General features: G+C 34.0%; 1 protein-coding gene and 1 long non-coding RNA gene across 4 annotated transcripts in view; both read right to left on the bottom strand.

Annotated features, from left to right (window-relative positions):
- The window catches only part of LOC101886227 (ovostatin), a 370,069-nt gene extending 357,113 nt beyond the window's left edge, over positions 1-12,956 (bottom strand). Inside the window, exons 1-5 of one of the 3 annotated variants that reach the window (XR_011006450.2) lie at positions 12,767-12,945; positions 12,409-12,589; positions 11,218-11,374; positions 8,985-9,037; positions 8,835-8,855 (exon numbers count right to left, since the gene is read on the bottom strand). Coding sequence is in view for 1 of the 3 variants with exons in the window: in XM_068213711.2 (XP_068069812.1) it covers positions 8,835-8,855; positions 8,985-9,037; positions 11,218-11,374; positions 12,409-12,589; positions 12,767-12,852 (498 nt within the window). In the remaining 2 variants the exon portion in view is untranslated. Of the gene's footprint in view, positions 1-8,834; positions 8,856-8,984; positions 9,038-10,024; positions 11,375-12,408; positions 12,590-12,766 lie in introns of all 3 variants that reach the window. The other 2 variants (XM_068213711.2, XR_012390823.1) reach the window with 2 other exon arrangements.
- On the bottom strand, positions 442-6,423 carry LOC137487744 (uncharacterized). The gene is made up of 6 exons (XR_011006448.2): positions 3,584-6,423; positions 3,195-3,338; positions 2,363-2,479; positions 2,230-2,271; positions 1,823-1,909; positions 442-1,437 (listed from the first exon to the last, which is right to left on the bottom strand). It is a non-coding gene; the product is annotated as an uncharacterized lncRNA (long non-coding RNA).
- Positions 12,957-13,241: the final 285 nt, after the last annotated feature.

Here is a 13,241-nt window from a genome sequence, read left to right as displayed (position 1 = left end):
ACATCATGTGATTGCTTGAGACTAATCAAAGATTAAACCATGACCTCTCTGAACAAAAATTATGGACCAGTTGCTTGTTTTTCGATCTCTAAATATTTTGTTTAATCCCACTCCTTTTTGCAGTGCCATATGACAGAATTTTGCATGCTTAAACGATAGTTTGACTGCAGCCTTCACTGTTAGACATTTCAAAGGGTTTTTACAGTAACTTACTGGCAACACTGTTGCCAGTAAGTTACTGTATTTTAGATTTACAGTATACAACTGTAAATCCGTTTACAGCATGTTACCGTAGTGTCTGAAAATGGTTAACTACTGTAAAAACCTAAGTTAACAGTTAGCTACTGTAAATCTTTTAATTTTGTCCTAAATATTTTATAATATAATTTTATTAATATTATTTTAATACTATAGACCTAAAAAAGACACAATTACAAAATATTAACAAAATAAACACTCTTTATTTAAAACATTGGAGATGCTTAAAACAAGCTTAAAAATGTGTAAAAACATTACATTTCAATCATTCAAAATATTTTATTTTAAGAAAAAAAAACATTGAAAATGACAAAGCACATTAACATACATGTACAAAACTAATTTAAGTGTCTGACCTGCATATTGTTGAGAAAAAAAAAAACAATTGTACTAAGTACTACTGACATTAAACCAGACACAATTACAAAATATTCCATTCTTTAAAACATTAATAATGCTTAAAGCATTTAAGGAAAATGTGTGAAAATTACATTAAGCAATAAAATCAACACATTAAAAATAAATAAATCACACAAAGCACTAGAACATACATGTACAATAAAAATTTAAACTTCTGAATTGCATATTGTTGGAAAAATAAATATTTGTAACTATTAGCCGACTCAGAAACAACCCAACTTTAAAATATTACTAATTCTGGTGTCAAATGCTCAACAAGGTCTGAATTCACATGTTCAAATGCAATTCATCTTTACTTCTATTGCACTTTTACAATGTAGATCAATGATGTCAAAGCAGCTTAACATAGAAGTTCTTATAAATTGAAGCTGCTTCAGTCCAGTTTTCAGAATTGAAGCAGTAAATGTCACTGCTGAAAGTCCAAACACTGAAGAGCAAATCCACCGATCCACCAATCGTAGCCAAGTGATCCAGTGGCGACAGTGGCATGGAACAAACTTCACCAACTGACGAAAGTGTAGAATAAAATCCCTTGAGAGATACCAGGCTCAGTTGGGCACGACCAGTTCTCCTCTAGCCAAACTTGTGCAAGGCCGCAGTCTAGGCACCAGAGGCTTGAAAGTTCACCAGCGGGTGGTCAGGCTGGCCCATTGGATCAATGCGGAAACTCATTGATCACGTGTGTCTTTAAGATTCACTCCTCCATGACCACCACAGCATCTAGTCAGGATTTGGCCCAGTCCAGGATTATGAAGAACTCTGGATAAGGACAAACAGACTAACATAAGCATAGAAGAAGCTTGTTTAAAAAAAAATAAATCATATACTGGTTAATTATTTTGAAGCATGGCAGCTAGGTTGGGCTAGTTTTCAGCTGGTACTGAGCAACTGGCTCCTGCTCATAACCTGCTCACTACCATGTTTAAAAGATAACTAACCAGAATGTCCTGTTTATTTTTTTCCCTAACAAGGTTTTACAAAAACATTGTAGCATTTGTGATGGGTTGATTCACTGCAGGACAGATTAGACTATTTGTTTTATGTATTCCTAATAAACTAAAACAGACTGAATACTGATAAAACTATTGAGAGTGTCTCACCTAATCCAAGTTTTCAGTTAGCTGGTGAAAGAAGGATAACTCACTGTTGTTCATGGTTGTCATTCTCTTCACTACTTCTCCTGCTATCTTCTGGCTCACTCTGGTTGTTGCGGTGCATTTTGTTTCATCCTCTGGAATTATTTATACAAAAAATTGTATTATTTTATTTATTACAAAATATTTAGGCAACATGAAATGGGGAAAAAGACATTTAATACATAGACAAATGCATGTATCCCAATACTAATTATTGTATTTTGAAATGTCTGACCCATGACAGACCTCAATCTGCTCAAAAATATTATAAACAAAGATGAAAAAAAAACCTACTAAATGGTTTAATAAAAAAGGAAAACGATTTTTTTATTTAGCTAGCAACTAAACATGTGACACATTTTGTATTAAAAGTAACGTTAATGTATTGAGAAACAAATAGATGTACAGTACTTACTGTTGTATGAGGTCCAGTTTGCACAGGCAGGCTCCCAGTATTCTATATTGAGACCATAAAAAAGCCAAAAATACAGATAAGAATACCATGCTACAATCCACAACCTCCACACAACTTTTTTTTATTTGTTTACCTTGGTTGCTTACTGGTCTTGCTTATTTTTTAAGCATAAGGCTGTGCTGATCAAGATGTTCCTCCGAAATGCTGTTTGTTTCTTCAGACAAAACCTGCTGCTGTGCCAGTGCCATATCTAAACAGAAAAAAATATAATGGTAACAATTATGTTAAACCAAATGTCAAGAGTTGTGATAAAAAAATAATTAGCAAACAATAAATAGCAAAAAGGTGGTTATTAGCATAATGCATAGAGGTAAAATTGGTTTTATATTAGCAGATTCAGACTTCCCCCTAAATAATTTAATTTCATAAAAGTATTATTTGCAAACTCTAAATAGCGAAATCATTTTAGCAGCTAATGACTATCAAAGTACAACATGCTCACGGTCAAATAAACAGTGTTAATGTTGATTTCAAGTCATACTGGCATGCTAATTCTGATCGAATATTCAAAGTAACATGGTAAACAGTATAACGTTAGAGTCTTCTAAATGAACGAATGTGCGAATATAAAACCAACTTTACCTCTATGCATATTGTAGATTTACGTTAACGTTCTTATAGGTTACGTCGCGATGTTATTTTCTCAAGCTAACGTTATAAGTTACTCTAAACCAGAGAAAAATAAGTTCACAACATCTAATATATATAGTATAAATCAATATAAGTTAAACGTTGCACGTTAAAATGAGTTTGAGTCCAATTCAGTATAAACTTAGCTCAGTTTAGCTAACAGTTAACATTACCATTTTAAGATCGCTTCAGCCAATGTTGCCGAGCAAACAAATGCTAATAGAGGTGCTCAAATCAATGTCGAGTGTTGTCAGCACAGACAGACGCGCTTTTACCTGGATTATTTGATGGTCTTTCATTCATATTCTTCTGGGGGAAAACACTCTCTGCCGGACCGTTGTCTCGGCTTAAGTGTCCTCCAAAACTGTCTGCATACCTCTGGTTCCCTCCTAAACCAAAACCCGCTGCAACACCGGTTCCTATGTAAATAAATAAAAAGATATGACGAGAACAATGGCTAATAGTCATAAACAGTCTTATTTAAAGTAATAGCAGTGTTAATGTAATAAATTAAATAAAGGTAACATCTTAATAGATGATATATTTCTCAAATGGGCGAAATAACGCCAAGCCAGAGAAAATAATAATAGCCAACTTTATACTTTACTTTGTTCTATTCTCGTCCACAAAACATTCTGTAAAATGAAACACTGCCTCAGCTTACCAGAGTAAAGTTTGTTAAATCCAGTATGTTCTTCAGGCACACTAATAAATTGTCCTCCAGAATTGCTCCAGGGTCCTCAGGCAAAATGTGGTGCAGAGTAGTCGAATCGCCGCAAGGTGGCGTTGAAGCATTTGTGGAAAATACAGTATAATACACGAATTTTTACAAATACAGTACATCGCTGTATATGTTGTTCGACGTCACACTAAATTCCCATAATGCAACGGTAAATACAGTTATTTACCGTAAAAGGAATTTGCAGTATTACACTGGGTGAAATACAGTAAATAACTGTGTAATTTACAGAAATGTCTAACAGTGTTGCTGTGCAGACCTGGGGCTCTCAGTAATATGCAAGATGATATTTATATCTGCTGATTTCTTAATTTTGTTATACATTTTCTGTTTTATATTTGTTTGCTGCCAAAACAATAAAATAAATTTGTCAGAATTTACAACTTAATTAATTTAAAGAATTAATAACAGGTAAGAATACTAATTAATTTTAGTAACACCTTGACATACTATTGTGTATGCAGTATAATGCTGTGAGTTGTAACACTACAGTACAGCAATTAACTGTACACAGTTTCCAGTTAGTTACCACTACTGCTTTATTACAGTGATTAACTGGCAACACTGTTGCCAGCTACTCACTGCAATGGTTCAGTTACAGTTAACAACTGGCAACACTGTTGCCAGCCACTCACTGTAATGGTTCAGTTTCAGTAATTAACTGGCAACACTGTTGCCAGTTACTTACTGTAACCAAACTTTTACAGTGAGTAGCTGGCAACAGTGTTGGCAGTGTTCTTCTGTAAAAAAGCCTGGTAAGGTCTAACAGTGTATATAACAACACAATGACCTATTTCTACTTTCATAATACTAGCTTCTGAAGCTTATTGGTTAGAAAATGCCAATTACCATCCTGGAAAATATATTGGACCAATTCACACTCTCAGGTATATAGTATAAGTTGGCATGAAGACCTGTACAATACTTGACACCATTACAACAAATGTCTCTTCTTTTGTCTCTAAACTACCTGACAGTATGTCCCTAACATAAAAGTTCCCAAATTTTTCAGCCCTCTACCCCTAAAATAACAATGCCACTTACTGGCGACTCCCACATTTATCGGAGGTGGTTATAAATATACAAACATTGCGCACACTACAATAGGCATATATAAACACAAGCATATTACACAGAAAAGCGCAACAACCATATCATTTTTTTACAGTCACTTATTAATTTGTTTAATTTGTCACACTTTATTTTGATGGTCTGTTTGTCTGTTTGTGATGGTCTGTTTGTGAATTTAAGTTACATTGCATCTACATGCCAACTAATTCTCATTAGATTATAAGTAGACTGTTAGGTTGGGGTTTGGGTTAGGGGTAGTGTAAGTTGACATGTTCTTGCAAAGTTTTCTGTAGTCAGTTAAATGTCTGTTGAAGAAGCAGTGTCCCACTTTATATTGTCGCTTATACCTGTGAACTAACACGGTAACTAGATGTGTAAGTAGTATGTAACTACAGTGTCAGTGTATGTACAGTAAACACTGCTAAATAGTATTTACTTGTGTAATACTGGTGTACACACATGTAACAACCCAATGAATAGTATGTGTAAGTTTAAATGTGTAACAGGACATTGTTAACAACACTAGGAAAGTACACATCTGTAACAAGAATTATGTAAGTGCATTGCATGACAACAATATGTACTTGCTGGTGTTTTTCCATACCTGTTTGCATACCATGTACTGCACTTGTGAACATTGTATAGCAGAACAAATGCTGCATTAGAAGGTTTCACCTTGTAATACCAGTGCAATTACAGGGTTAATTCTCAGAAACTGTCCACTCAAAGTGTAAAATGGTCACAAATTAAAGACTACAAAAATATTGAGAGAACATTAGAAATTCATTCAGTGGCACTACTGGCTGGCAAGGCGAAATAGTGAAGGTGCCTTACCACAGTGGTTCCCAACCTGGGGTCCGCGCCCCCCTAAGGGGGGCGCCAGAGTTCACAGGGGGGGCGCGGGAGAGGATAAGTATTGAGGTAGAAAAAGGCATAAAAATGCTCCACTATTATAAAGGGCTTTGCAATTAATTGAATATCCGATTTAGATTTCGGTTTCAAACGATTATAAAAAAGCATTAATCGAGATAAATGATTATTGCATCATATTTTGCCACGTTCCAGTTGTACACGCTCTTAAATGGCTCTTAAAAGCGCGAAAGAGCTTATGTGTGTGTGCAGCACGATCACGCAGTCAGAAGCATGCGGCCGGTCAGCATTCACTCTCATTCACACACTGAGACGAGCAGAGGAGCGCAGACATCTAAAGTCATCTTAACGTGAGCGCTTTAATGGTCAAATAGGTGTTAAAACGCGGTGTTTAGTGATTATTTATATTAACCCTCATTTGTGTAATAAACAAACGAGTTGAGGATCAAAAGACGTGAAAGAGAAACCATTAAAGATACAGCGCGCTATAATCCTTCTGCCGGCTGTTTTTATCATTATTGAACAAACATAACGAGAAAACCCTCGCTGCTCTTGACTGAAGGAATGCTGTAGCTAAAGTGTTTTTCTTACAGTGAAGATGCTTAAAGCACAGTTTGTTTTATATTTTTATTCTATTGTATTTATTTCTCTTTCCTTTGCAGGGTGGAAAATAACTGTATGTATACAACTGAAGTCAGAATTATTAGCCCTCTTGAATATTAGCAAACCTTTTCCTGCCCAATTTCTGTTTCATGGAAAGAATATTTTATTAACTTATTTCTGAACATAATAGTTTTGATATCTCATTTCTAATTACTGATTTCTTTTTGTCTTTGCTATAATGACAGCACACATAATATTTTACTAGATATTTTTCAAAATACAAGCATTCAGATTAAAGTGCAGTTCAAAGGCTTAATTAGAGTAATAAGGCAAGTCATTATAACGGTAGTTTATTCCGCAGACAATCAAAAATATATATTGCTTAAGGGGGCTAATAATATTGACCTTAAATTGGTTTCAAAATATTTAAACCTTTCTTTATTCTAGCTAAAATAAAACAAATAGAAGAAAAAATGTTATAGGAAATACTGTTAAAATTCCTTGCTCTGTTAAACATAATTTGGGAAATATTTATAAAAAAAAAAAAAAAAAAAATCTCAGGAGTACTAATAATTTTGACTTTAACTGGCAATGGTTTTGAATAATCGTAATTACAATTATGACCAAAATAATGGTGATTATGATTTTTCCCAAAATCGAGCAGCCCTACTATTATATATGTATTTTTAAGTACCAAAAAAAAAAAAAAAATCTAAACGCATGCTTAAAATTCCAACATAATAGTTAAAATAATTAAAATAAATAACTTTAAATAATTATTTAAATTTTGCTCACTCGCGCAATCTGCTTGTCAACGTGTCGTAAAGGCAAAATCAAAACAAAAATGGCAGACAAACGTAAATGCAGTGATTCTTCAGAGGTGAAGAAAAAGATTAGACAGTATGACAAAGCCTACCTAAATTTTGGTTTTATTGAAGGCCAAGACAAGTTAAAACTGATTAATTAATATTTTCTATACATATTACTATATATTAATATTACACAAACACACACACACACACACACACATATAAATATATATATATATATATATATATATATATATATATATATATATATATATATATATACACACACACAGTACATATGTATGTGCGTGCGTGTGTATTTATATGGTGGGGGGGCTCCAATGTTTGTATATGTTCATGGGGGGGCCCCAAAGAAAAAGGTTGGGAACCACTGCCTTACCACAGCCGATCCATGACATTAGAAAAGCATACCGGATTCATTGAAAATATATATGCCATTTTTTTCCTTTTATTTGCTGTTTCTATTGTGACGTTTCTTCAGATTCAAAAGTTTTATGATAATGTAAACAATTAACTTGTTTTAATAAATTCATAGCTTACCCAAAGTGCTTGTGTAAAACACTGTTGCAGAGTAAAAATCAAATATGAATGTGACAGTTTTGCTTTTATAGATCCTGGGTTCTCTTTATTGTTATTTTTCATTTTTATTTTGTGATTGCTGGCACTCTGCTGAACAATCTGACTTCACAGTGTAAATTACAGTATTCTGTTACTTTGCTAAAACATTGGAACTGCAATGCAATACAGTTACTGTACACATACACATCATATTAAATAATCTATTCCTGTGGATTCACCATGCGTTTTCCCAGTTATATGAGGACATGAGCGGACAGTTCCTGAGAAGTTACCATGTCAGTACTCTGTTAATAATGTGTTGCATTAAGATTTATATTACACAGTAGTTAGCGACCATTTTGGAAGTACACTTATTAAAAAAAAATTTACACTTTATTTACACACAGTATTTAATCATTTGTTGGATAGTTCCTGAAGAGTTTCCATGTAAGTACAATGTTGTTAACCAGTTTCACAGAGGATTATGTTTTATATATCACACAGTAATTTGTGACAATTTTATAGTTTATATTGAATGAACAGTTTCTGAAGAGTTATCATGTAAGTACACTGTTAATAAAGTGTTGCATAGAAGATATTTTTACAAGCTACACAGCAATTTGCGACCATTTTACATTTTATATTGAGTCGACAGTTCATGTGGAGTTACCATGTATGTCTGGTATCACAAGGTGAAACCTTCTAATGCAGCATTCGTTTTGCTATACAATGTTCACAAGTGCAGTACATGGTATGCAAACAGGTGTGGAAGTTGGAAAACATCTGCAAGTACATGTCACGCAATGAACTTACATAATTCTTGTCACAGATGTGTACTTTCCTTCTTAGTGCTTTGTTACCAATGTCCTGTTACACATTTAAACTTACACATACTATTCATTGGGTTGTTACATGTGTGTAGTTACACCAGTATTACACAAGTAAATACTATGTACCAGTGTGTACATACACTGTAGTTACATATTACTTACACATCTAGTTACAGTGTAAGTTCACAAATATGTGACAATATAAAGTGGCACCCAAATTTCTTTTCACCCCTAAATGAAAAATGAAAAAAAAAAAAAAAGTCTGCTGTGTGTAAAGTTTTCATCTTCAGGAAGATTTTTAAGATTAGATACATTCTTAAATATGACTTTGAAGCAGAATTAGTGATTTTGTAAAGTTATTGTGTGTTGTTAATGGGTTATATAATGAGTTAAATCTATCTTTTGTGTTCTTACCTCAAGTACAACTGCACTATACTGTAAAAGACAAAATTAGCACAAAAAAAGTGCATTATTTAAAAACGTTAACAGCCAACAATGCATTTATGTATTTAAAATGAATTAAATAAAAATGAGAGAGATATACAGATATTAGATAAAACACACCTGCTGATCAAGAGGTCTAAAGCTTTTATCCATCGTAACAACCCTGAAGTTTACTGTGAAAAAAATATATAGTAAAATAAAAACAACAATACATGTTTTTTTCTGGATGGTGATAATATTAATATCACCAAAGTTTAAAACTCTGGGTTAACATTTTCAAATGTTTTATCAATACTTTGATATTGTAATAGCTTTCTAAAACCACCAGTTTGAGAATGTAATTAACCTCCTGTTATTACAGTCTATCAGGGTTTCTTAAATATTCATTTATTCAAGAGTTCACACTTAGCTGATTATTGATTATAAAGCTAGTTTGGCATACAGGAGACAGCCCTGAGCTCATATGATCCTCGAGCCCGGGGCTCCCTCCTTTTGCAAGGCAAGAGGGGAGTTTGAGCTCAGGTAGATCTCGAGAACTCCCTTGTCATGGTGTCTGAAGAGCAGATAGTAATTGCTCTTTTGAAGAGATAAGTACTTGGTAGGAGCATGTCTATGGTGTTGATTTGGATTAGTAATAAACTTAAGTTGCATGTTTTTGGATGGTGGGAGGAAACCGGGGAACCCAGAGGAAACCCACTTGACCATGGGGAGAACGTGTAAACTCTGCATGGAAACGTCCACTGGCTTGGTAAAGACTAGAACCAGAGACATTCTTGCTGTGAGGCAACAGTGCTAGTCACTGGGCCACCGTGCCACCCATCCATGAAGGAGGAGGAGTAGGGGTGGAAGGGGGGATTTTTCAAAACGAAGATAGCTGTGATGTGTAACCTTGGGTATTTATAGTAGCTTAGTAACCGTCTGATTGGTGCATTGTAAATTGGATAATGCGGGTCCAGCCACAAGCAGTCATAAGCATGTGATCCTCTCAAAATTAGTTTATAAATAAACTTCACTTGTCATACAGACAACATTGTGAACACAACTCTCCCTGTTCTTATTAATCTAAAAGCAAAACTAACTAAAAACAATGTTAATGTGTGTGCCAAACCAGAAGTGGCGCCCCCAGAAAATTCTTTAGGGGTGGCCAAGTAAGGCCACACCAAATCTTGGGGTGGCACACAAAAGAATAATGAATTGAGTATATATTGTGAATAACGAGTAATGCTTTACTTTTGTTTCTGCTGAATGAAATAATGAAGTTTTAATTAATTCCATTAATTGCTCTTGAAATTGCAATTTATTCCATGAAATAAATCAGCAAGTACATGTGCAAACTAAATAAAAATCAATATTTAGCTTAAAAACACCTTTCAGTTATTTTTCTCATTATTTTATTGTACAGCATACAGTATATGCCATGTCTAAAATTTAAGGAGATTAATGCATGAATTAATAAACGAAACAAATGAACACACTGAACAAAAGATATTACCACACACACATGTTTGTTTTTGTGAAAAGTGGGTACATTACATAGGTTTCCATTCGTTTTATGCAGCACAAACTGTATATTGTATTGCCCTCACCCCACCCTACCCCTAAACCCAACCATCACAGGAGACTGTGTACAGCTTTACTCTTTGATTAAACTCATCCTGTGTGATTTATAAGCTTTGTGAGAAATATTTCACCTCCTTTTTGTAATACCTGTGTCATACCCATGTCATTATACAGATTTGTGTCACGGTATGTCACAAAAACACGTACACACACACACACACACACACACACACACACACACACACACACACACACACACACACACTTACCATACAGACTTATACAGATTTATCCATGCTCCTTTTTGAGCCACAATATATTAATACATATTCTTCTTTTGATGTACCTTTTTGCAAAATACACCCACAGAATTAGTAAGATTTTTGGCCCTTTTAAGTCATCCAGCAAAATAATGGAGTTGCTAAATAAACCAGATTCTGAAAAGCTGATTTCAAGCATCTATTTATTTATTTGATTTGGATTTGTGGTTTTCAATCAGATAAAACACAACTAATTATTTCAAAAACAAGAATTTCTTAATAAAAATTGTGCAATCTCAGTAAATCAGCTACTTCGGTGGCGCTGATCAATCCACAATAATTTGGTGGCTGCATTTTGTTTTTTAATCATTTATTGAAATATTGTGAATTTACGCAAGTACATTTAAATTATAATATCAAAAACTAAATCATATTGAGGTGGCCACAAGGGACTAAAACATAATAAACATGCGCAGGTTATTTCCATAATTTTCCACAATAATCTTTTACATGCCATAATATTTGCAACTTACCAGTCTGTCCAGCAATATAGAAGGGTTTATCCATCTGAATAAAAGTCAGAGGATGGTATGATTTGAACATGACTTTTCTCTCTTCAGTCATGTTGAAGGACTCTCCTTGAAGTTCAACCTTGATTTTCTGCACTGATTCTGCTTCTGCTAGAGGAGCCTGGTGAGAAATAAAGTCCTGTATTTACAACCTCTGCAAGAATAACGATTGTGTTAAATAGATGCATTTAAAGAAGATTTTATTCTCTCTGTGTGAAGTATTTTCTAAGTGTAAAGCAGTTAATTTTCTCTTCACAAAATGTATGTGTTTGCAGCAAACATGCCAGCCTGTGTTAAAAATACAGTGATATGTCTGTGTAAGATGAGTATGCCTGCACAGGAGCAACACTAGGAGAAGGCTGAGTGACTGATTGTGTAGAATAACTGAATATGTAAAGCACTGATTATATATGATAATTGGTCTGATTATATATGATAACTGGTCTGATAATTTCTAATTGATAAGACGTCGAATTATCAGACCAGAGGTTTTGAATATCAGAAAATAGACTTTATTCTCCGTAATAAAGCCGAGAAAGAGCAGAGCAGACCCCAGAGCATTCTGAAGTCTCTCCTGGACACCTTCCAAAGTCTCTCCTGCTCCTTCTCCTTTATTTATGTTTTTGACACACCCCTATGTGTCTCTTTTTAACTTTTGACCATTTTTGAATAGGTTTTCTAGTCTAAGGGTTCCTGCTATTCTTGGCTCTCAGCCCACTAGCTCATGTCAACAGAGATGTTACAGGTCTATGTCAGCAAAGTATAGATGCAACTTATGCAAAGGAACTAAGTGTTTACATACATTGTTATGATAGGATAATAACTTGATAACATGTTACTCATTCTAACTTCTGACACATATAGCTTCATAGAAGTATTTAACATATATAATCAGTGCTTTACATATTCAGTTATTCTACACAATCAGTCACTCAGCCTTCTCCTAGTGTTGCTCCTGTGCAGGCATACTCATCTTACACAGACATATCACTGTATTTTTAACACAGTCTGGCATGTTTGCTGCAAACACTACATACATTTTGTGAAAAGAAAATTAACTGCTTTACACTTAGAAAATACTTCATACAGAGAGAATAAAATCTTCTTCACATTATGACAACACATAGTTGAATATATTCAAAACAATAAGCAGACCTGAAAGTTAAAACAGCGGTGAAACTCTTGCTCAGCTTTCTCCTGCAGCAATAATGTGCTCTGGTTACTATGAACTAGATAAATGTTCATGAAGAGGGTTTTGTTGGGCTTTAGAAGACTTGCACACAGTTTGGCATCAGATCCTGACTCAATCACGGCAGGAAAGGTCACCATGAAGATTCTATCAAAAAGACAATCAAACGTTCAATTTCAGACAAGTTTTTACATTTTAGCATATGATGAAATGTATTTCACTGTAAACTATCAAAGTAATTTATAGCTGTCTCAGTCATTTCTATATCAGAAAAGAGCAATAGTCAAAACAGAACTTAATCATGTTGCACAGAAAGATACTTACGGTCTTGTTTTATTTCCATTGACACAGAGGAAGAGGATAAAGATCAGGAAGAACCCTTTTAAACAACAGCTAACAATCAGAGCCATGATCTCGGTGATGAAATGAGCAAAACTATCTCTGATAAAGGGACACTAATGCTAGGTCCTTCATAACATTTCAATGTTGATCATCTGATTAATGATTCATTACTAATCAGTGGCTTTTACCAAACTAAGAGGTCCTAAGTACAGTTAAAGCTTTATTTATGCTGACATTGCACTACAATGATTATATATATGATTTATTGTTATGTTTATATTTGTTATTCAATACTTATTTGTAAAATATATACATATCATCTAAGCAAAGTACACAAAGAAAAAAAGAAAGACAGCTGACCACTTTCCAATATCAACAGAAGATACTGAAATCAAGGGTCAAAAACCCCCAAAGAATTAAAGAGTTACCATAAATGTTTGTTTAAACTAGTAAAGTT

This window comes from Danio rerio, chromosome 15 (assembly GCF_049306965.1).
Source record: "Danio rerio strain Tuebingen ecotype United States chromosome 15, GRCz12tu, whole genome shotgun sequence".
NCBI lineage: Eukaryota > Metazoa > Chordata > Actinopteri > Cypriniformes > Danionidae > Danio > Danio rerio.
The sequence above is the reverse complement of the archived record's forward strand: the minus strand, read 5'-3'. Positions and strand labels throughout refer to the sequence as shown.